Source organism: Argiope bruennichi, chromosome 2 (assembly GCF_947563725.1).
Source record: "Argiope bruennichi chromosome 2, qqArgBrue1.1, whole genome shotgun sequence".
NCBI classification, from domain to species: Eukaryota; Metazoa; Arthropoda; class Arachnida; order Araneae; family Araneidae; genus Argiope; species Argiope bruennichi.
Genome location: NC_079152.1, coordinates 136,577,445 through 136,603,865, shown reverse-complemented (window position 1 = coordinate 136,603,865; position 26,421 = coordinate 136,577,445). Strand labels below are relative to the sequence as shown.

Genomic DNA, 26,421 nt, shown 5'->3' with positions numbered 1-26,421 from the left:
ATACATGTAAAAGATAATTCTTTTTTAGTGTTTCAAAGGCTGTTGTATGGAAGTGGCAATTCATTCAATAATCCTCTATCAGTTCCAAAACTTTCTCTCTCTCTCTCTCTCTATATATATATATATATATATAGAGAGAGAGAGAGAGAAATAGATTAGTATTTTAACACGGACATATAGTTTGATTGCCTTTCAGAATACAAAAAAGTTGATGATTTTCGATGAATTTTGAAATATGTGACATAGCTGCTTATTTATTCTTGATTTGGGATGGGGATAGTTCTTCCAACATGCAGTACATTTTCAAATTAAGAGATTTCTTAATTTTACTCATTAATGTTCTCCAGTGTTCTTACTAATTTCATTAAATGTTCAGCTACTTCAAGGTTCTCGAAGTTATGGAACTCTTGAAAAATACTTGTGGCCTTTTCAACGTATGCTTTCAGCTGCTTTCTTGCATTATCCATTGTTGCATTGGTTATGAGAATAGCATTCAGCTGAAAATAAATATGATTTGCTTTTATTCATTTTTTAAATACATCAGAACATATTTATGATAGTAAATATATTAAATGGTTAAAATACTGGACAATTCCAAAAATATAGCAGGTTAGAAATTAGTACTCTTGTAAATTCGTAAACTACATGTTTTTAGTATTTAATTTATAAATTTGTCAACAAAAAGTTTCATTTCACAAGTTTAACATACTTATTGCCTATATCATTTTAAAAATGAATTAATTCCAAATAATTGCTTAAATTATATGAATAAAATTGTTACCTTTAGCCCTTTTTCCATTCTGAAAATTCTACATTGTGATCACTTGCTTTGTTGTAAGGATGTGAACTTTTTGAAAGTGCAATATCTCTGTGTTTCATAAGCACCATACGAATTTTTTCTAGGATTCTTTTCTTGAGAGGGCGACAAAAATGATAGACGCAGGCTTATTTATCTCAATTAAATTGCACTGAATTCTTTGTACTCCCACGTCCAGTTTGACTGCCATTGTACAGGATACTTCGTTTTCATATTCTTATTGAATAATGATTATTATAAAGGTTGTATGATTCCAAAAACTTTCTAATTAATTTTTAGGAATTATAACAAATTTGAAACTATTTTTGAGATTCTCGTCAGATGCTGATAACTTGTTTGTGCATAAAACAGGCATGTCACAATATGTGAATTGTAGCAAATCAAATACGTAGTACAAAAAGCAGAAGGTTTGTATTATTCTATATTTTTATATTTGTTTTTGATCATTACTGCACTTCTATACCATTTGCAATTGCAATACTTTTGTCTTTTTCAAGAAAATTTCGAAGTTTTATTTATTAAATGCATAAGTCAAGTTTTCTTCTATTAATAAAGAATTTTTTGTTTTGATTTTTTTAAATTTAAGAATTTATATACAGTGGTGGCCAAAATGGTGGATACTTGAAAATCGTTATGTTTTCTAACTTTGTATGCTTATAAAAAATATTACATTTTGCAAAAAGAATGAAATCAGCATTAAAGAGAATTTAATGCTGATTTCAATACGAAAAGCAAAATTCAAATATTTAAATACAAAAAAAGTTATTCTTACTTTAATCTGAATAACAAACATAGTGATGAAGTGGATTATAATTTTTAACTTTCCTGACCTATCACTGCTCTTGTTCTGGGAACCAATCAAATGTTAATAACTGCTAGCAGAAGCTGACACCATGTTTAAAGTTGGAACAAGTCATTATTGTGCTTTTTTCTGTAGAAGGAAGACGGTTTTTTATGTAATCAAATTGCAAGTTAGAAATTTTGTTGAACTTTTTAATATGTAGTTGGAATTTTTGTAAATATTTCTAATATTTAGTCAAAGAGCAATGACAGTAAATAAAAGAATATATTGGACACCTAGAAAGAGAACTAATTGTGTTACATGAGTGTGGTCCTTCTGACGCTGAAATTGCAAGACAGGTGGGTGGTTCAGTGATTACATCTGGAGTCAGAAAGTTTTGTTTACGATATCAAGAGACAAATTCAATAAGAAACAAAGCAGAAAATGGCCCAAAAAGGTGCACCACTTCTGTTGATGACAGAAGAATAAAAAGACCATGTCTCCAAGATAGAAGAATGTCATTACAAGTCAATTGAATGAAGCTGATATTTCTGTCAGTTCAAGAACAATCAGGAGAAGACTATTAGATGTTGAACTACTTGAAAAAAGCCTTATTTTAATTTACATAGTGCATAAAAAGATTATAGTGGGCAAAGGAACACTTTAATTGGACAGATGATCAGTGTTTACAGGTTATACGGAGTGATGAAACAAAGATATTGTTATTCAGTAGTGATGACGAAATTATCTAAGGCGAAGAGCTACATCCTGACTACATTCAGGCAACTACGAAGAACTTAGTAAGTGTTATGATTTAGTCATGCATGTCAGCAGATAGTATTGGTCTCCTTCATGTTATAGATGGGACATTAAATGCAAGAAAATACACTGACACTTTTCTAGAGGCCAAAACTTACAACTTCCATCAGTGATCTCTTTCCCAACAACGCATCATTTATTTTTCAGCAGTACTCAGCTCCTTGCCACACAGCAAAAATATCGAAAGAGTGGTTTAGTACAAAGAGCATTGAATTGGAAATTTGAGCCAGGAAACAGTCCTGACCTCAAAGCTATTGAGAAATTATGGCACCGTTTGAAAACTCTTATACATATGAAGCGTTCATCAAATAAAAGAGAATTACTTGAGACTATAATTGTTTCCTGGCATCATAAAATAACGAAGGAAGAACTTAAAACTCTCGTCAGCTCAATGAAACATCAGTGTAAAGCTGTAATAAAAAATAAAACTTACCCTACTAAGTACTGATAATGCACTGCAATCAATACTTATTATTCAATTATTCAATTACTTATCAATACTTATTGCCACTCAACTTTTTTTGTATTGCAAATATTTGAATTTCGCTTTTTGTATTGAAATCAATATTAAATTTTCTTTAAAATAATATGTAAGAGTTTGCATTTTGTGAAACGTTACATTTTCTATAAGCATACAAAATTAAAAAATTTCAAAAGTGTCCACAATTTTGCCAACACTATATATATATATATATTTAATTTTGATTATATTGCCTAAGAAAACAAGCAAGGGTATAAGGTGAGCAGATGCTCAAAATAAATGGTACAATAGAAACTTCACAGTTGGAAATATATATATATATATATATATATATATATATATATATATATATATATATATATATATATATATATATATATATATATATATATATATACTAACATCTCTTAATTTAGTTTAAATCCAAATTAACTTTCTAATTTTTAATTTGCCCATGTAACTTCATTCTAAAATGTTTTCTTATTTCCTGATAGAAATCCCATTTTTTTATTTCATTATTTCTAATATGTACTCTAAAAAATTGTTGTTTACGTTGTTTCCCAATTCATGAGCTAAAGGACAAAAATCCTTAATAGCTACGCATCTCTTTCTAAGATATCCTTGCCTAAGTAGATACGTGTGAAAGAAATCCCCATCGGAATCTCGTAATAAAACCACCAAAGGGAAAAAATCTGTCATTTTCGCTTTTGTCTTCTGATGTGAACGAACGCATCCTGCCGTTACCATTGTATGCCATTTATGCCTTCCGTGGCAAAATAAATTGAAGTTCATTCAAAAGTCTTTTCCTTTCGGCCATTAATTAATTTTATTTCTTCTAACAAATGATAATTTGAGTTAGAAAGGATTAAAGAGAAAATTGTAGTTTTTTTGTTTGTTTTTTCAGTACCTGAATAACAGTGTTTAAAGGGCTATAATGTAAATTTGGGACTTACCGCACTGTAATCCAAGTTAGATAGCGTCTGTCGACATCTGTACAGATATGCTAAAGTTTCTGGATTGTTCGACAAATGCAGAGCGACCGGGAAACTGGAAACATTAATGACTGAACTAAGAGCTGTTTGATAATTCAGAAACTGTTGAATTTCAGCATTGGCCTGTTTGGAAATAAAAAGATTAATAATAAAATGTTGAATTTTAACGGGACATATTCAAAAATAAGTACTGTTTTTGTATTAAGAAATACATGTAATTTTTTAAAAGAATAATGTTCTCACCTACTTGAGAGATCCAACTTAAACTATTTTTCTAGATTATTTCCTTCATTATTAATAATTTTCATATATTGATTTTATTTATTTCTAAGATAAAGGTCAATCCGGTGAAAATAATTACTATTGCTCCCTTTTATTACTTTCTTGTAAATGAAGTATGCAATAAAAATGTTCTTTAAGAAATGAAAGTTAAATTGTAATCGTTGAAAAATTTGAATATATCCGAATTCTTCAGATATCTACGGGTTAAAAAAAATTGTGTATCGTAGGTTTGCTTGTCTATTTGTGACCACCATACATAATGATGAGAACTTTATCTCAACCGGCACTCTAAACTAATACGACGTAGCAACAGGCGAACATTTGACTCTCATTCGACTGAATATATTGTGTGCAGACCTACACTACATAGTGTCTTGAACCCATGATTATTTGAAATTGGAGCGAAAGTCTCATTGTTAAAAATTCGCGAATTTTTTGAAATGAAGCTAAAAGACATGAAGAGTTTCTGTACTATAAAAATACACTAAAAAGGATTAATATTTTCCATGATCATTTAACATATTACATTCTTAATTGTAAACCATATTAATTTGAATTTTGTTCTTCACGTACAAAAACTATGCGTCATCTCTAAGGAAAATATGATGTACATTTTTTAGTTTGCGTGTTCATTTACCATGCGGCCATTCCGCTTAATAAACATATTAAATATATTTATTTATGTGTTTTTTATTGTGTCTATAGTTGAAGATAAATTATAGAAATTAAGGAAAATACATCACAGCAACCAATTTGGTATTATTGAAAATATTTTTAAAAAAACATTTTCTTCAGAAAATAATTTCTAAAATCATTTGTGAAAAATATAAAATTTCCGAACTCAAAAAACACCACTAAAAAGCTATCGGTGGAAAAGATTGTTTCTTACACTTTTATAGGAATATTATTGATCTAATAAAGAACTCTCATTCCATAACTAATACACAAAATTATTTTTCCCACACTTTATTGATGAAACCTCAGGGCGCTATTAGCCAGAAGCACCAAGGTCGTAAATATGATCGTAAGGTCATAAGTATGACCTTACTATTTGCTCTACAAATTCCGGAGTGTTTATGAATATGTCAATTGCTCGCACAATATTTGAAGAATAGCTGAATTCATACCTGGGTATCATATTACTGAAGAGAATACAGTCTTATGGACATTTTTCTTGTTTTTACTGTTCTATTAGAAAAAAATTATTGAATTAAAATGTTTTTCAAAAAAATTTAGTTCATTTTTGTCTAAATAAGCTTTCATCGTAGACTGCCAAATGGTCTCTTTTCTCTCAACGCCCAAAATTAATTTTTCGTGTTTAATTCTACTTTCAAGAATTTGTTTTTAATCTCTTTCATTTGTTGTTTTTGCTTTTTACTCAATTCTATATTCATTGAAATAAAATACCAAAATCGCCAGTGAAATGAATACGGCTCATAAGCGAATGGAAAGTTGCGGAATAGAGAGCAAGTGTTAAAGCGATTTTTCGGATTTGCTACGTCGAACGATCATTGGTGCTTGCTCCTAATTGTCATAGACTAATAGGTAACATTAAATACTATCATGATTTAATGTTACCTAATAGTCGCCTAAGATGATTTAATACTATCATGATTTAATGTTACCTAATAGTCGCCTAACATGATTTAATACTATCATGATTTAATGTTACCTAATAGTCGCCTAACATGATTTAATACTATCATGATTTAATGTTACCTAATAGTCGCCTAACATGATTTAATACTATCATGATTTAATGTTACCTATTAATGCCCTGACATGATTTGGTTGTCAGCTCAGATCATAAGCTGCAACTAATGACTTGGTGGCACCGCTAATCATAGTCGGTGAGATGTCCATGACTGTAACACTCACTAGTATTAACTGTGCCACCAGTTGTGTACGTATATTAATGGCCTTATATGGAATATTTTAGAAAGTCGAGGGCAGAAAACTCTCAAAATTTTAAAGTCAACTTTATAATCTTACTTTTATTGCCAGAGTGAAATATCTTCCAAATTCAAACGCTAGCTGTTGAAATTTTTCATCATAACCAGCTAATTCCAGAGTGGATTGACATCCGGTTGCTAACAGCAATCCTTGTGGATAAAATGTGTCCTGCTCCCATGTTTTAAGGTTGTGAATGCAATGTGAAGCTACTTCGCTCGAAGATCTAGCAGTTGCAAATGACTCTAACACTTTGGCAAATAGAAACAGCACCTAAAATGATTATTTGTGTGAAAATAACAATTAAATATATTTATATACATTAATTAATATCAATTGACATTAATTAATATATACAAATATATTTAATTTCTTTATACGGAGTAGTTCAAAATAATATCGACTAAATAAAAGGGCGTTTTAGGTGAATATGCAAAGCACATAAGGTTACAAACGTTATTTAAAATTATTAGAATGCAATGCAATAAAAAAATTGCGTAATAATAGGAATAAGTATTCATATAATTTACTTCCGTAAAAATTTTAAAAGAATGATACGCTGTTCAATTCCTACATATATCAGCGAAAAGATGAAGATTACTAATTTTTAAATGCATTTATATTTCAAAGTAGAAGGTTTTCTTTTTATTACTTAGTGAGAAAGCAGTTTTAATAGTAAATGTCTATCCTTAAATTCGATGCCGAACCTTGTTGGATAAAGCAATTCCTGTATAATTATCACAATCATTGACGACTATTATTGAAAGCAGGATGGAAGATGCGCTACAGCTACTTAAATAACCTTGAACCTTATTCTAAAATATGTAAAAGCAACTGATATGAATTTAAATATAATTTAATTCATCACATTTTTATTAGGTACTTGCATGTATTTTAATCAGAGACATCTGTTGGTAATAGTATCTATATAAATGACAATGGTTTTGGGTTTTACTAATTTACTATTACTTTACTGTTATCATTTTGAAAATTTTCCATTCAGTATTATTGAGTTATTCAGTGTATAAAGACTCCAATCATAGAAAGCTCCAAATTGCATTTTCGACATTAATTGCTTATTTATTTATTTATTTTATTTATTTATTGATTGATTTGAAGAAATTCTGCTGCCGAAGCCCATCAGACACTCTTAGAAACTTATGGTGATGCTGCTGCGTCATATCCCAAGTGTCGGTTTTGGTTTCAACGATTTAAGAGGGGTGATTTCGATGTCAACGACAAAGAACGATCTGGAGGACCAAAAAAATTCGAAGACAATCAATTGCAAGGCTTATTGGACGAAAATGGGAAAAAATTGTAGAAAATGATGGAAAATATTTTGATTGATATATATATATTGTACCAATTTTTCTCAATAAATGCCTTTTTAAGTGAAAAAATGATCAACAAACATGCAAGCACCTAATATTTAACTTACTTTATTTTATCTTTGTTAAGATGGAATTTCGCAATAGTTTTTTCATAATGCGACAGGAAATGGAAATTTTGCGCAATTTTGCGTTCTTGCTGACAATGCAATGTTTTAATCCTTTCAGAATGAAACCAGATAATGATTAAGTTAGCTAATTTTTTATTTTATAGAAACGGAGCCATCTGATTGCGAATTTAAGAAAAAGTTCATATCAAGATTCCATAATATTTATAATAAAGAATTAAAGAAAAAAATTTAAAAAAATAAAATTTTAAAATTTTTGCATTTAAGATCAATGATAAAACTGTATCTTTAAAAGTTGTTAAAAGCAATAACTAATATACTAAATAAAAAAAAAATGCATTGAAGATGAAAGTTATCCCATTTTTTGAAGTTCTAAGAAGCATGGAAACATGCATTGTATCCTTCAGAGGTGATGCTGGTATTCATTGCCTTTTTGCACCGTCGACTTGAATTATCAATTACTATAACAACATTAATAATACTACGAAATTTGTAAATCTCTTCAAATAAAAACTCGTCTGGTGAACACCATTTTATTTTAGTGTACATTTTGTGCCTCTTCAGGATGACTATTACAGATTAGGACACCTCTCTCAATTGGGTGCTACGTCTCGATCACAGAATCCGTTCTTACATTGAGCGTTACGATGCAATAACAACAAAAATTTCTAACGCGACAGTAACGCCATCTATGGGCGTGAACCAGAAATAGAACCTTTGAAAAAATAAATTGAAATATTCTATCGCAACTTTTTGGGCGATTTTTTTTTTTTTGATAAATATTTTTTAAAGTTATCAAAAATCATAAAATAAATCTTGTTGATTTTTCCTTGTGATTTAAAAAATCCGCGCTAACTAAACAGTCATATGAGAATTCTGTCATTTTCATTACGGATTATTTTCCACGCATTTTTTCATGTATTCCACATGTAAATATAAAATTTTTGAAATTTCAGTCTTTAGATAAAATGCCAATAAAGTTATGCATGTAGCGAAGACTAACTTAAAAAAAATCTTTAATTTTATATGTTACACTTTAAATCAAATAAAAGAGAGTTTGAAAAATAATTAATGAAATAAAACTTGGGAAATTTACTAAAAAAAATTTTTAATATCCAAAAAGCAAATTGTGAAATCTATTGTTTTCTAAGAAAGAAGATTAATGCAGCAAGCCTGATATGTTACGTATCTGAATGTTTAATTCTAACTAAAATTAACTTAGAAATCTTGTTTTGGAGATTCGATTACTACTGTTATTTCATAAAAATTGGATGAAATTTTCATGATTTAGAATATCTATAATAATATACTCATATACGTCATATATCTAGATTACAATATATGTTATCTTAATCGATTTTATAGGAAATATATAAATTATCCAAACTTCTTATTGGTTAATAATAATTTTTCACAAACTCACTGAGTTTTTATTCTTTTTAAATTCCTCCTCATTGAAGAAGTAGTATTCTACTATATTAATTAAAAAGTATTCTACTATATTATAAAAAAATAATTGTAAAATAAGATTTTCTAGACTAAACATTTAAAAACAAAAATAACCGCCATGAAATCTTCAGCATAATTTTAATAAGGAATCAACAAATCAAAATCAAACAATAATTATTGAAAAACTCATTTTAGATTTCTTGATTAATCAGAATAACTTTAAAAAACCAAATCATATTCAAAAGAATTATTCTACTGTAGACGATAGCAAGAAATGAAATATTCACTCCATTCATTGATATTCTTGGAACTATCAAAGGTTCTTAATTGAAAATTACTGTCATAAGCGATTGTATTGAAAACTATGTAAATTCTTTACAATAAATATATTGAAAACAACCCTATAGTATATTATATTAATGTTTTTGCAATAATTTGTTTAAGCAGAAAAGATTTTGTGACCATTCTGTATTTAAAAATTCACTTTGTTGACGTTTAAAACTATTGCATTAAGTTTATTGAGAAGAAAACACAGCAAAAGATATTCACCTTATCGTTCTCTAAAGATGACATCTTTCTCAGGACGGAGCAGATAAAATAATGATTTACTAACCGATCGACTTCATTCTTAGTTGCACCTCGTCTGACTCCCGTTCTTTTTGATAAAGTCAGCCTTTGATTTTCTTTCTGGAATAAGAAATTGCAATACAGGAGATTCACAATTTCCGCAAGAGTAACCTGAGAAGACCATATGACATCTTCCAGGGCCTTACTGACAAAATTGTTGGCTTCGAACGGATTTCCAATACTTCTGGACAGTAACAGGGTAATGAGACCTGGCCATCGGAGCTCTGTGGAAGTAACCTCGCTGTTGGTTAGCAGCTGTCTAAAAAGTATAAGAACTGTAATAGTATAGAATCATTATGTCTTATGACTTTCAATTCTCGGCTGAGAATGAACGCAATACACAGTTTGGATTAGGTAGCGCGAAGGCAATTAATACAGACGCCAGACAATACCAAAGACGGTAAATAACCCCTCAAACGAATATAGCAAATATGCATATTACGAAATCCCAATAAAAAAAATAGTAAATATACGAATAAAATGAAAATAAACAAAAATATAAAATTGTATAAGAAAGTTATAGAAAAATAAATGGGAAAAAATAAACGATACAAATAATGGCAGAGAATAATAAAATGATAAATAAAAAGTAGTAACAATAAATTAAATAAAAATAGGGTGAAATGTATAATAGACAATAAATTGTTTAATACAGATAATAATAAACGGGAATTGCAATATACAACAGATAAATAATATAAAATGCACAAGGAAAGATAAGTACTATACAATTTAATATAAAGCAGTTGTTTATCAGTTTGGTGAAGATTTTTATTTTAAATTAAAGATAATTAGCTCCAAAGCAAAAATCTTATGAAAATAAATTTATTGTTTTAGGAATGAAAAATTATTTGCGATAACAGAGTTCTGTTAAAAATTATTTTATATAGCACATATTGATATATGAAAATACGCTTTGGTTAATTTATATTCTCTGTTAGAAAAAAATTATTCATAACAGGCAACAAATACTATATTTTCAAGTTCTGATTTCATATAGATGTAATTATTAATTTACAAGAAAAAAAAGAGTCAAACGTTAACTCAGGAAAAATGGATTTTTACGGAAAAAAAATGTATATCTTTAACTAGAAAAGTTTAATTCTATTGTGAAACTCAAATTATGAAAATGATGTAGTTGATGATAAGTAAATAAATTACATTAATGAAACATGATGTAAATGAATGTTTGAAAAAAAATATATACAGCAATTTATTATAGATGCGTAAAATAGATGCGAAATACGTAATCGTTATTTGAAAGAATTTAGAAAAAGTTTTAGTAAAATTTATGATAAATCTTAGAATATCTTAAAGCAAAAAGCAAAAAAAAAAAAAAAAAAAAAAAAACATTTGAGTTGCAAATTTAAAATTTGTATATAATTTATTTAAGCATTTTAACATTAAACCTATCACGACGGATCAAATGACCCTGTTTGAACTTTTTGTTAAAAGTTCTTGGAAATAATAATAATATCACTTTGCTGTTTGAATTTACTGCTTTTATTATTAAAAAATATCTAATGTATTTTTCAATATTCATGACTTTCTTGTTATAATTTTTAGCAGGAAATATATTTAATTTGGTTTCTCTACCACAATGGGTCATTTAACCCGTAAACGTATTTGTATGAATGATTTTAAGCCAAAATTGTCCATTGGATTACGCATTTTTGCTACTGTTTATATAAGTCTGAAGAAATTATTAAAATCTGAAGCAGATGAAAGATATTAGGCCACTGTTTTATCAAAATTATATAAATCGTATCATTGTGCGTTTACTGTTTACAATAGTAAGCCAAGAAAAACTGCACTTGTAATAACTTAAAATTATAAAATTAGAAACACTGAAAAAAAAATGATAATACCTGAAACTATCAGATTCTGCTATACACAAAATTCGATGCGATATGACGAATCAGATGATAGTACTCCGTGAAATCGAAATCGACTGACTTTGCATTTTTCCTTTCTTTTATACGTAGTATAGAGAAAGCATTGTAATCGCTAAAAAATTTGATCCCGAGATTTTGATTAATCTGTGGTGAACCTTATAAGCCAGCTAACAGCTACGAGACATGAACATTACTTTTATCTTGTGGTCTTGTTACTCGGCTGCGAACCACAAGGTCACAGGTTCTCTCCTCGCTGAATTCATTCCGCTACATGGGTGATCCGGGCGATGGAACTTCAACCTTCGCCCAGCTGTTGTGGTGCCATCTACCCAGAGCAACCCAATGTCGTCAGATTCACTTGCCGCAGCAACCCAAAGTGTCAGATTCACTTGACGCAACATCACCTACACACGCTCGCCATAACGCTTAGTGCTACTCAAATGGGTACAGGCGCATTAGACTCAACAGCTGAAACATCACCACTCAACTGCCATATCGTTCATCTCACCTCCGACTCACTGGAGGGAGAGTATTGTGGTGAACCTTATAAGCCAGCTAACAGCTACGAGACATGAGCATTATTTTTGTCTTATGGTCCTGTTACTCGGCTGCGAACCACAAGGTCCCAGGTTCTCTCCTCGCTCATAACAATCCGCTACAAATCTACACGTCTTAGACATCCCTGAATTCAAAAAACTTCATTTTCGGAAAATGCATAGAACGAACAGAACGATATAAGGATTTCTAAAATCGTCAACATTATATTCTATCATAATATGAAACTAAAAAATATTTTGTCAGGATAAATATCAAGTTACAAATATTATTTAATTGACATTTATAACAACCGTTATTCCCGTGGAATTTACTGACCGTCAAGAGCGGCTAATTATTAAATATAACAATTACGTGAGACAATTAAAATAACACAGATATTTTCATTAAACGCATTTAAAATCTGACCATTTGGCGAAATTGTGGAGACAAGTTAAACGATTCCACTAAAATTGAATATAACCAATATAAGCAGTAAACCAGACAGTCACCGAGGGCAACTAGTTTTAAATAAAGAAAACAAAACTTTTGTTTTATCTTTTTTGGAACAATGCATATGCAACAGAACTCATCTCTACTACTAATAAAGATGAATACATGTATATATGTGTTGGGCTGTACAGTCCAGACCGTTTGATTTAAAGCAATCAAACTTGGCTTATATATATATATATATATATATATATATATATATATATATATATATATATATATATATATATATATATATATATATATATATATATATTGGAGGGTGGTAATGTGCAGTTCGGAGCAAATTTTTAAAAATTTTAATTAGAATTTAATTAACAAACTAAGTCAAATGTTGGACATTTTTTTTACCATGATTTCAGAAAATTTGCATCATTTTAAAGTTTAATAAACTATATTTCAGTAGTGCTAATTTTATATTAGCGCAATTTTTTTTCTGAATTTTGGCTTTTTTTTTACCTAATTTCTAACAGTAGATAACATTGTTAAGGTTCGAATAGCATTATGAAGTCATGGGACTGGTCTTCATTATGAAGATTCATGATGTACACAATGAATCGAACACATGTAATGCAATGAAAATAACATATTTTATGACTGATAATTTGACAGAATCGAATACATAAAGTTATATCTGTATGATTTAAAATTATTTCAAACTAAATACAACTAGCACCCCCGTGGATGCATATAAATAAAAGTAATATTTGATAAAATTAAACATCTTGCGAAAAAAGAGAAATACCGCGAGTATAAATGCAAGAAGTGAAAGAGGGGAAATCCTTTTTATTTACTTGATGCATGAAACAAACTGTACTATAAAGATCATCTTAAATGTATCATTTTGAGAATTCCTTATCATTGTGAAAACGCGTTCACTACTCAAGATGTATCTTTTCCGAATGAACTTAAAACAATTCTGTTGTTGTGAGTGAAGTCGTAATACCATGTAGGTGACGTAAAACCTTGTGAGTAAAAATATTTGTCGAGTAATATTTTAATGAAACTCTTTTTTAAGTGATAGTCTTATGAGAAAAAACTTAATGCTTTGTAATTTATACAAAATAACACAAGGCGTCAAGCTTTCCGCTAAATGAAAAGGCGGTCATGAGGCTGTTTTCGTTCTCAACTATAAACCAGTTTTTCTTTTTCCTGCAGCGCCCAACAGGCGGCCTTAAAAAAAAGGAGTTTGTGAGAGAACGTGAGAGAGAGAGAGAAAGAAAGAATTTAGAAGAAAAATAAATAGAGGGCAGTTTATGTCTTCATTCGATATTGAATCTTATATCCAATATATTTATTTTGATGTATCAATGGCAAGAAACATACATTTTCCTATATGGTAATATTTAATTTCATAATTTGATTCTTTGGTACATTTATCCCCAAAAAAGCTTTTCATTTTCTGGGGATAATCCATTCTTAGATTTTTACAATTAGTAGCAGTTTGCAGAATCAGAAAACTTTGTGTTATAACTTGCGAGTTCGCTATTATAAGAGTGTAATTGTTTAACACCTCAGAGTAAGCTAAATCGACTTAAGAACACGCTCTGAAAGCTATAAATGTGTGTACTTAGTTGTATTAAAAATTAAATCATCTTTGTAATAAGCAAAAGTGTGTGGTTATGTAATAATTAACATTAAAATTAAGATAATAATTTTACCTAATTCAATTAAGTTTATTTAAATTAGTTTTTTTTTTTTTTTTTTTTTGCTAATATTTTGCGAAAAGAGCTTATTTTAAAACCCTGATTCCTTTATTAAGGAATATCTGCATCTAAATAAAATGCAGATAACTAATTCGTAGTTTTTATTGCTTCTTTGAGAATAAGAAAGATAATTATAGGAACATTGCTTAAGGAAATTCACAAACAATTTTTTTTCTTATCACAACAAATTTTATTAAATGCAATATTTTGTTTTCATTATTTACCTATTTCAATACATACAAATAGCTAATAGGAAACAATTTTTATTACCTCGCATCTCTTGAAACTTATTTCTTTCTAAAGGATATATTGCTAGATTTGTTTACTGCAATTTTTTTATTATTTAATATTTTTGAAAAGAAAAGAATGAATTTTTTTAACAATTGAATAAGATACTGACAAATTATTTACTATGCTATTATTTCTTAAAGCCTTAAATAGTAACTAGAGGACATAGTTTACAGATTTCAATTTCTTTCAGGTTGCAATTATTATTACCAATTAAATTTTGAAAAAACGAGATGGCTAAGCGTCTCCCTAAATATATTTTCATGGAAACTGCTGCGATTGAAGAGTGTTTTCTTTTTACCGTGACATATTTGCGAAAAAGTTAAAATATCATACCGTTGCAAAGATCAAAATAAAATGTTGCTGTGATTTAATTGTAAATGAGAGTTTTACCTGCTCATTAGCAGGATACGATAAAAGATTTTGAAATTGCATTTTAATTCAAACAAACCTAAAGAGAATGATCAAAATGAAGTTACAAGTTAAAAGAATAGCCTGTAGAGACGAACCTAAAGTTTCAATGACTTGTAAAAAAATTATTTCAAAACGTGTGTATCATAAAATACACGCGTGTGCAAATAACTAGATTTCATTTTTTATGCGGAAGTTTGTCAGATTCCTCTGTTATCTTAAGAGCAGAATATCAAAACAAGACGTTAAGTTAGTAAATTACGTAAATTTCGAATTAAAAAAAGCCTATTTCAAGAGATAAGCTCATTTTTATCAATGTTTTTATTGAGTAAAATTTTTTGTTTTGATTTTAGGCTTCAGAACGCTCGAACTTTGGAACTCTCAGATAAGTAATGCACTCTTCTTTAAAACAAATAAGATATTCATATCTGCGTAAACAAATCATAAGTTGGTTTCGGCTTCTGCTCAGCAGAATATTTATTATCTCGAAGTTTGTTTTTCATTTGATTCAATTCATTAGTCAACATTCTTTCACGAATTTTCTGGTAACAAATGGAAAGTATAAATTGAAGATTGCGAATGATGTCTTCAAAATCGAAAGAAATTCATGTGCGGACCAGGATACCAGTCGAGACATGTCATTTCAAATGGTCAATCGAGAACTTCAGTTTCTACATTTGCAAAGTGGGCACAGAACTGACCAGTCCAATCTTTTCATGCGGTTCATCATTTCTGACCTCATGGTGTTTGAAATTGTTTCCGAACGGAAGAAGGAGAGGCGAATCCGAAGGAAAGGTCGGAATTTACCTGACTCGCACAAGCGGAGACTCCAGTGCTCACTTCTGTACTTTCAGGCTGAGTTTTCTCAGTGCGAATCAAGCAATGCATTATGCCATGGATTTCGAACATTTGTACGATAAACCAATTTCCGGTTTTGGGTCGTATGATTTCATTGACAGGAATGTGCTTCTAGGAGCCCAGAGAACTTCACTGCTACCAAACGATGTATTAACCATAAGTTGTGAACTAAAGATTGCAAGAGTGGAGGATGACGTATCTTCTGAAATTCAGGGTGATTATTCAAACCTATCTGAAACAATTATATTTTCGAAACCTGATTCCTTAGCAAGAGATTTGAGAGTTCTTTTCGACAATGATCTCTACAGTGATCTCACCATAAAAACTAGCGTAGAGACTCTGTATGCCCACAAATGCATCCTTTCCGCCAGATCTTGTGTGTTCGCTAATATGTTCAAGCACAACATGAAAGAAAACCTCACCAGTTGCTTAGAGATAACTGATGTAGATCCTGGAGTGGTAAGAATGATGCTCAGATACATATATGGTGAGCAGGACCAAAACCTGACAGTAGAGACAGCAATGCAGCTTTATTCAGTCGCGGAAAGATACGATCTGAAAGGCTTGAAAACGGTAAGTGTCAATTTTATCGTTTCGCATCTGACAACTGATAACGTCTGCGATGTTTTACTCTTGGGAGATCTGCATGATGATATTGAACTGACTCTTGCCGCCAAAAACTTTATCTACATAAATGCTTCCATCGTCCAGGAAACGGAAAAATGGGTGAATGTTACCGTGCAGAAGCCAGATTTGGCCATTGCTTTGTATAGGACCATTATCAGCAATAGGAAGAAGAAGGAAAATTTTAACGTGAAATAACTGAGATTTGAGAGGATGCAATAAGAATGTAAATGGCAAATTTATCGATTCTTTCAAAATGTTTTGATAAAATCGGTGTTGAATTTCTTATAATTAGAATTAATGGTTTTTGTTAAGCTAACATATTGTCTTCCATTTATCCCTTTATATTAAAAAAGGAATATGTTATGTATTATCCCTTTATATGAATTTTTTATCCCTTTTATGCTATTTATTATCCCTTTATATGAAAATGTATTATATATTATATATACAATTTTCATAGGTTCAAAATAAAGTAGAATATTTTGTGTTAAAAAATTTCAATTTATATATTACTTTGAATGTATATCGATATTTTTATTTAATTCATGTTTTTCTAATAAAATGACTGCTATTCTAGTTTTATTAAATAGCTTCTATAATTCAGAATGAGAAAGTGCTTAATTATTTCTAAAAGCACATTCAGTAGATTTTTTTTTTTTATTAATTTTAGTCGTCAACCCTATTTTTAATAATTTTACGGTTTCGAAAAGATTTATTTATATGTAATTGCATTCATTTCATGTGTAACACTGAATAATTTTTTATTGAAAAATGCGTCATTTTATATTACTTCCATTTTTATAAAAATCCTATAGCAAAATTACTTCTGGTATGGAGATACAAAAAAGCGAGTACTTCGTGACTGGCGAATCTAAATTTTGTTATAGTAAGTTATTTCTAAATGCACAGTTGTTAATTGTTTAATAATTTGAGTTGATGATAATTTCATTTAATTTTTTACATTGCATTAGCAGATATAGTGATTCAATGGTCGATACAGTAATACACTTGTACAATAAAAATTTGTAAAAATAATTGTTTAAAACTTCTAATTATGAATTTTCTTTCCTGTTTAATTGGATAATATATTTTACATTTAAATGCCCATTTTTAAATTTATAAATGAAATGTTAAGATGTTTGAGATTCTAATTTCATACTAGCCGCCTTTGGTCACCAACCGGTTCGTCAGGATTAATGCTTGCTAAAATTTTTAATATTTTATATAACCTGGTCTCTTAATAGTTCTTCAGCAAAATATTTTTAAGCTGCAAATTTTGATAATCGTATAATTCATACTATTATAGAAGCCTTACACCATTATGTTCATTGTGTTACATATCGCTCTAATTTTCTGTCAGCTCCTGTAAAATTTGAAATTTAAATTGAAATGGAAATGATTAAACTTCCATTGATACAAAAACCTGTAACGAAACAATTTTTAAAAAAATATGAATACAGAAAATAAGATCGTGCAGTATTGAATTCTTATGTGCACTACAGAATATTTTTTTTTATAATTTATTTAATAACAAATAGAATCATCCAATAAAAATTTATCTGATTCATCATAAAATTCAGTTTAAAATTTTACTTTCAAAGAGATTTAAATAATGTAATAATAATTTTTTTCTTTTAATAAAAGTGTTTCTCACATATTATAAAGTCTAAATTTTATACAATCCCTTGTTCCTAAAGAATCATATTCTGTGAAATATCATTTGCACTCCATTTTTAAAATAAAACAGTTTCTATCCTCTGCGATCAAATCCTACAGAGTTATGTAGTTCTGAATATCACTATTTTAGGACAGTGAACAATTTCATAACTTTGAGCTAATCAGCCTTAGAAAAATTTGGGGCGTCGATTGGCGTATCTTCTTTGAATGTTTTACTAAATATGGCTGGCTCATAGGACCTAGGATCTGAATAAAAATATAAAATTCTTTATTTATTGACTCAAACTGCGTAAAATACTATTCTTTACTTCACTTAGACCATTTTCCTTATTTAATTATATGCGTATTATTAATAGTTTAGAAATTTATTGTTGGCCCCGGATTATAATGGATATTTTTTGTATATTAAGTAATGTTTGCCTAAAATGACATAAAAGTATTGAATTAATAATACAGATATTTTAAAAGTCACGACAAATGGTTTTATTTGCATTTTCCAGAAAATATCATGTTCTTTATTTTATTTCTTACAGACACATCACAAAAATGACGTTGTATTATGTTTGGTTTTGGAGTTGAAGTTAAATTAATTTTTTAATTTGAACTTTTGTGACAGTGATGGCAACACGCTGATAAAAGCAAGTTTTTTTTCCTGCAGACACAACGTCTTTGAGCAGATTGAATGTTATTTTTATTTTAATTAAAATAAATATATTGTTAGAAAACTTTATTTTTTTAAAATTGAAAAAAATTATATGGCAAAATAATAGATGTCATTAAAAAGATAATTTTTTGAATTTTAAGATGATTTAAAAATTATTTTTGTTCATTAATATTTTAAAAAGTTATCGCAAACGCCAAAATTTTTGCTTAATTTTTAATTAATTCAAATTTTAAATAAAATTTCAAAAAAAAATCGCTCCGAGGAGCACATTCCTGTCATCCAAAGTATATATGTGCCTATTTCGGTATTTCTGGGTCAAATGGTTTTGTCTATAGATCACTACATACATACACAAATACATATTCATCTTTATTATTAGCAAAAATATATTTCTGTGATTTGAATTAAATAATGCTTAAATATAAAAAAATAATCAGTAATTCGATAAGAGGTCAAATGACTGTCAGTTTAATATTAATTCGCCTTTTTCTTGCCGTCTTTAAAATGAAGGATAAACATTTACTATTGAATAAAGCAGACATCATACAAGAGGTTCATTCTAATTGTAAACCAATAATTGAGACCAATAACTAATTGTAACCAATTTCTAAACCATTTGAGATAATCACGCACTTCCAGTGTGTGGCTGTGATACAGTTTTAGGGATTTTTTTTTCATAATTACCTCATATTTTTAATAACTCATTTTCTACTGAATATGATTTGTGCCAAATTTTCTCTTGAAAAGAGCAGATAGTTACATTACAATGATTATACTTTTCTTTGTGGACTTAATTTATGCTGCATTTTTTTTATTAGAAAGCACGCATGTTAGAAAATATTTTTAGAAATTTGTGGGTAAGTTTCTTAAAAAAAAATATCTTCGAACTCTTATCTTCGTCATTGTATGACATCCTAAAATTCAAAAAGTATAAAGCTCCGTTTGTTTAGATCTCTATTAAACACCCCTAAATGGTGAATGGACTTTTTTATAAAATTCAATATGAGCTAATAGGATATTTAAAATTTTTTTTAATGCCAACTCTATGAGTGAACCTTTGCTTGCTCATTTACAAGCGAAGTTTCTCAATAAATATAGCTTTTTGCAAGTAATATATTATTTGTAATATAAAATTTCCGTATTACTATTTTTATACTGTTATTATCATCCATTATTATAAATATACTTCGGACCAGGAATAAAATAGCTAGAGCTATAATTTCGCTGTCACCGGCTTAATGAGGCATATTACTGATATTCTTATATATTTCTATAGCTAAGAATCTGCAGATAACGCTGCTAAACGTGCCAGATCTTAAGAATGTTATTTAATAAATTAACGTGGATGAATGAGAAATTGAACTTGTTGTTAACAATTTATATTTCTCATATAAATGATTCCATATTACAGATTTATATCGTTGCAGCATAAACTGCTTATTTCACGTCCTAAGTATTGAATAAGAGTGAGGTTACTCTGAAGATCCAATACAGACTACGGTCCAAAAAAGGCAACTGTCCGAATCCGAATCCATGCCTTTCCTTGCATCAATGTAAATAGTGATAAATACATCCACACAACATTCCTTACAAATGCCAATTCTAAAGCAATACAAATGTCAGATATGCTTTAGAACATAACATTCCCAAGAACTACTTAAATAAATGCATTTGTAAGGAAATACATTTTATGAATCTAAATACATGATCTTATAACTCCGTAAGCTTTTCAAAAAGTTATAAGGATTTAAAAGTACTTTAGTTTCTCTTAGGTATTGTCAATATTTGCAAATTAAATGGAGCTTGAAAAAGTTAAAATATATATATATATAATTCAACATGTCTGAGAGTGTTCTATTTGCATTAATTTTGTATAATATATGAGTGATTGTATAATTCATGCTATGACTTTAATTCATGGCGTCTCAAAGAACTCTATTCTTAAACATGAATTCTTTGAATGTAAAGGAAAAAAAACCTATCATCGTTATTCATATTTATTTAAAATCAACACCAGTAATTGAAAAGAAATATACCACCGTGCAACACAAATTATGTTACGATACATGTTGATGTACCAAAAATACCACGTAATTTTATTTATTAATCTTCCAGTTTATCTTGTGTTTACAACTCTGTAAATTATCTAAGGAAAATTGAAGTTTTTATAAACTCTGATTATCTATTTAAAACATAGTATTTTTTTTTGTATATGTGTACACACATTTATATTTAATCATTTTATACATACATGTTATATTTAATCATCTCTACAACATTTTTGAATGTAAAAAAATTATGTTATATGTACATACTTGAAAGTGTTGATCAAGTAATCGTTATTACGGGATGATTGCTGAAGTCTTCTGATAACCCTATGCATGGACACGGTGCTTGTTTGATGCCTTTTCATACGATTGAGGGGCGCAAGGTTTTGAAGGGCGGCACAACTCTCTCGAACTACTGAATTCCACTCCTCACTTGAGCAGACTCCAGGAACTTCACACAGCTTTACTTTGGGATTCAGAGACGTGCTGTACTGGTGCCAAGTAGTCACACGCGGGAGACAAGTAAAAATGCCATTCCGCCACCAGCACTTGAATGCTAGCATGATTTTCCTAGAACTAAAATTGAGAGTAAAAATGGCATAATCCAGGGATGACATGATAGGTTCAGAAAAATAGCACTGTTAGCAAATATTACCGCGCTCAATCAAAGCAATTTGTACGGATTTAGGAAGTGTAACGTTTTCCCTTTTTCCTCACATGGTAATTGGCATTCTGGCCAAATGTAATGTCACACATTTTCCCACACATAGTTAAGCGCTTACGAACCGCCAGATGTGGATCCTTTTTTCTAGTAGAGTCATTGGGTCTTGTATCCAGGTGAAAAGCCACAGATGTGTGTCTCGTCGGTTCAAACAGATTCATCATGTCTTCAAGGGAGAAGAATGTCAAAACATCCAGATGTTTGACATTATGAAGGGACTCCTCAAATCTTCAAAAAACGATCAAGCACCAGCAACCATTGTCATTAAGTGTCGAAGTCAGGTGGATTTTAGCCGGTATTAGCTGTGAATTGATTATAATTAACATGTGTTCGGGAAGGGTCAGCTATAAAGATGGATACTGAGCAGGCATTCCCACGATCGACTGGAGACCATTGAGGAAGCATTGCTAAGAAGCTATTGGGTGATAGGGAACTCAAATTCACCAATGAGAAAATCAGATTCGGGGATCTGACGGCAATGAAGTGCAGCATATTTTTGTTTAACGAAGAAGAGAAAGAATAGAGGAGAGCAGTGAGAGGCGTCGAAGGAGGATTCGGAGAGATGTCTGTGTTCGAAGAATTTGTTCCTGTGAGAAGCTCCATGCGATTCGGGTTTTTGTGTTATGATCCACCCGATAAAGATCTGTAGACTTCTGGAGAGGCCCTGGAGTAGCCGTTTTGAGCTAACAGCTTGTTAACGTATTTTTATGTCTATTCTCCGGTTTAATAGAGGAACTATTTCATGATTAAACTTTCCACTGTTGTGTGAATTTTGTAAATAATATTAACCTAGAAAAGAACAAGTTTTTTTATGTACATATATAAGGCTGTAAATAAAAGAATTACTTGTTTACGCCCCTCTCTTATTTGATTGTACTGGATCAAGATATTACATCATCAATAAAAATCATGCACAGATATACTGAGAAATGAAGTATGTCAAGCGTCAAATCCTGTATCAGTCTGCTACTTCTAGCTGCTACTCCTGGAATCCTCGGATAATTGTCACCAGTTTTAAGTAATCTCCCGTGATTTGCACATTCTATTGATTTATATTTTTATTCCCATGATCTCTTGAAAAGTGTAAAAAAAAGTGATAGTATTATTTATAAGTAGCCGAGGCGCATTCGTCCACTTTTGAAACGTTTATGCTAGGATCTCCTGTTTGTTTTCAAAAATATGGTATCTGGCTGAGATTCTTTCTACTCCGTAATCTTCTGCTGGAAGTCGCACTACAATTACATGTATGAAAAACTGCTGGAAAGATAAATTGGCTGTCGTTTTCCTTGTGAATATAGTACTGTAATGAGAGCTAGTTATCTCCTTTTCAATGATGGGATATACTTCCAAAGACAGAGTTTGCACCATGGCCGATAATTGTTCTAATGTTTTACCCCAATTTCCCGTTCAATGCTCTGGTGACGATGGCTTTTCAGATTACCCCGAGTACTTCGACAGTGCGGTGACAGTTCTTTTATAATTCCAATAAATTCTTCATGGAGTTGAGATATAGATGAAGATCAACCAATTTCTAGGATATTCCGGTCCAAATTTTCAAGGATAACTTTGATTTAGGATAACCATCTGCAAAGATCAAATTTTTGCCAATGGTGATGCTGTGATTTACATGCTGTGTGTAAATAAGTTATTGCACAGCAGTAGCTGTCACTCGTCACTTTTTCAAATATTTACAATTTTTGCAAATATTTATCAAGACGCTTCTCTGAATTTTCGCTTCACATTGCGTACAGAAAGTATTTCTTCACATTTTCAAGTTTATATGCAACATTATTTTCATATCATATGCAACGACATTATAATTCAGTGACAAATATAGACAGAATTAACCCCAGAAAACCACGCTGAGATAATTTATAACGCAATCGGAAACCTTTTAACTATCTTAATTAACCGCCTAGTATGATAAAATGACGTCATGCCGAATCAGCTGGGATAATTTTAAATTATTGCAGGCTCTAACCTTTCCGGGTAGGATTGAATTAAGTTTATAAAATATTTATAATTAATGGAATTGCAGAGAGATTAAATTTTCTATAATCAAAGATCAATAACTGAGAACTAGTATACCTCGTTTTTCGCAAAGAATGATTCTTTTAAATACATGTATCAAATTTATCGATTGGTTTGAATATTTTAATTTGAGAAACTAAAAATATAGCGCGGCTAAATGTTTTCTAATAAATCTTTAAAATGATTACTATTCCTAAGACAAGTAGTGATATATGTCAAAAATGCTTGAAACAGTTTGATGAGACTTAGAAAACCTTTTTCTTTTTGTTGTTGTTGTTGTTCAACTAAGATTGCTTTGAAGTAGCGTCAAGCCCGGTTTTACCGCTCGTGGTAAGTAATCGTGTACTATAGCAAACCCTCAATAAAACGGAGGCTTGTCGCCAGTTTCGTCTTTTCCTGTCGAAGGCCAACAGCTTACTTCCAACTAAAACGGTAGCTTAACTACAGAGAATATAATTAAAAAAAATTAGTGTATATTTCTACAATTTTTGTTAATATCTTCTGCAATTTTCATATCTTTTTCAAGAAAATTAAGTCTACAATGGCACCTACTTCATATTTGGAATTTTACTTACAAATTAATTAAATTTGTCGCAAATTTTTTACACGCAGAAACTCCTTAGCCCGTTTTCTACCTCTTACAAAGAAACTTTCTTTAAGTTTTTTTAATTTTAAGAAAATAGTGAAGGTTTTAAAAATAAAGGGGAATTTGTTATTGAATGAATTTAAAAGGGATAATAGTGTTTAGTATCTAGAACCAGGCCTGGGTAGCATTGTTATCAAAACTGGTCAAATGTCGTTTGAATCTGACACTATGAAAGACACGCTGCAATCAAAACAAAATCAAATGCATTTCTATAAAAAATATATGCTGATGGAGATGGAAAATTCTCTTTCAATTTTGGTGTAGTAGATACTGATGGTTTAAATGATAAAAACTATCATCATTCGCATTGCGAGAAGCTGACTAATTGTTAATGGTTTGGTTATTTTAAATGTGAATCTGTAAGGTGTTGTCTAGATATAGTTATTGAGAAAAAATTAAAAGTTTGAAGTCACTACCGAATTTTCTTCTGTAAAAAGGCTGTTATATAGTCATTTAATTTAAATTAGCTATTAGCAATAAGACAGAAGCTTTAAGTTTCAATTGACCCAAAATGAATCAAAATATTGCCAAAATGGAACTATGTATTTATATATTAAAAAGCAATTCGTGATTTGCTTTAAATTATATATTTATTTTATTTATTTATTGAAATCCGAAGTATATGCATACTGATATGTGGGAGCGATAAACGCTTAACACGTGTGATTACACAAGCCATAGAATAACAATGAATTGTAATATTTTTTTTTTTTTAATTTCAAATCAATGGAGAGCTAAAGCGGTTTTCAAAATAATTTTGCAAGCTACATTACAAATAAAAAAATTTTTATAAGCTTGATTGCTCTTAAAAGATAAATAAATCTTTTAAATACATATTTAATGAGTTTATTGATTTAAAATATAATTATTAGGAGTACTTACTATGGTTCAAATTTTAATTTTTTATAAGAACATCATTAATTTTCAGTAATATTTATTTAATTTTTGTATATTTTAAATGAAATTTTCATAGGAAAGGATTATAACACCATTTTTATTTAAAGAATCGAGACTTTTATATTTTCTTAGATTATACAGTGTAAATCATTCTTGAGCATATACTTTGAGCAAACAGGAAAATGACAGTATTTTCATCTTATTCTTTGAGCGATATCCTTCATTAAATTTTCTTGATACGTACTGATGCCGATCGAAAAACGTTCGGCATTCATGACATAATGGACATTAAGTCAATTCGTTGCTGTCATGCAAATGAAACGTGAGAGGCGCACGCGGTGGATTGTTAGACAAATTGCCAGCTTAATAAACAAAAATTCTTCCTTTTTTTTCAATCCAAGGAAAGTCAAACAATATGCAGTTGAGGGAAAAGAGTTATTGTAATCATAACACTCACCTCAAACGACACCGGGAAAAACGGAACCGTAACTTCTTTGGAGGAAATGGCACATTATTGCCTCCAGAGAAAGAACAACTTTCGCTCTTGGTTGTGAAGACAGGGTTGCTTGGAGACGTCGAATCTTAATGCACCGTTTTCAGAGTGGTCGCCAAAATGGTGCCAAACAAAAGCAAATAGAGGCTGTAGAATGTGTTGAGGGAAGTTTTCGTTTGTACCATGGAATTTCAAAAAGAAAAAAATGTATTTAATAACATGATGTTATATGCTAATTAAATAATTGATTATTAATTTTCTTACTAAGCATAGTCTATGGTTTTCTTATTCAGCAACTCAAATGATTTGTAAGAGATTAAATCAATTAAAAAAATCAAGAAACTTTAAGAATAACATAAAATAAACACAACTGACCATTTGAGGAGTGCTTCAGAAATTCCAATAAAAGTATTAAAATAGACTATGTTGTATATTTTATTTAAAGAAATAGCAACGATCTAGTAGATAAGAGAAGAAGTCCATTTAAAATTATAATAAATTGCTTATTTTTTTTAAAAATCAAAAGTCAATGAATTTTATTTTATACTAGCAGTACTCGCACAGCGTTGCCCGTGGCATAACATCCAAGAGGAAAAATTAGCTTTAAATTTAAGTAATCGTAGTAGGAAAATAATTAAAATCGCAGTTATAAAACTCCTTTTTTTAATTTTGATATGACTTCGATATATTAAAGCCTTTCCTAATAAATGCTCTACAAAATGGTACAAATATCTTCAATATCAGTTAAGTATTTCTCG

General features: G+C 29.8%; 1 protein-coding gene across 1 annotated transcript; it reads right to left on the bottom strand.

Moving 5' to 3' along the window:
- Positions 1–234: 234 nt before the first annotated feature.
- LOC129954670 (all trans-polyprenyl-diphosphate synthase PDSS2-like) lies at positions 235–25,753 on the bottom strand. Its single transcript, XM_056068160.1, has 6 exons — positions 25,628–25,753; positions 21,143–21,451; positions 9,577–9,913; positions 6,165–6,395; positions 3,852–4,013; positions 235–497 (listed from the first exon to the last, which is right to left on the bottom strand). Exons 2-6 carry the CDS (start codon positions 21,436–21,438, stop codon positions 327–329), a joined length of 1,197 nt encoding a protein of 398 aa, XP_055924135.1. The 5' UTR covers positions 21,439–21,451; positions 25,628–25,753; the 3' UTR covers positions 235–326.
- Between the last annotated feature and the right edge of the window lie 668 nt (positions 25,754–26,421).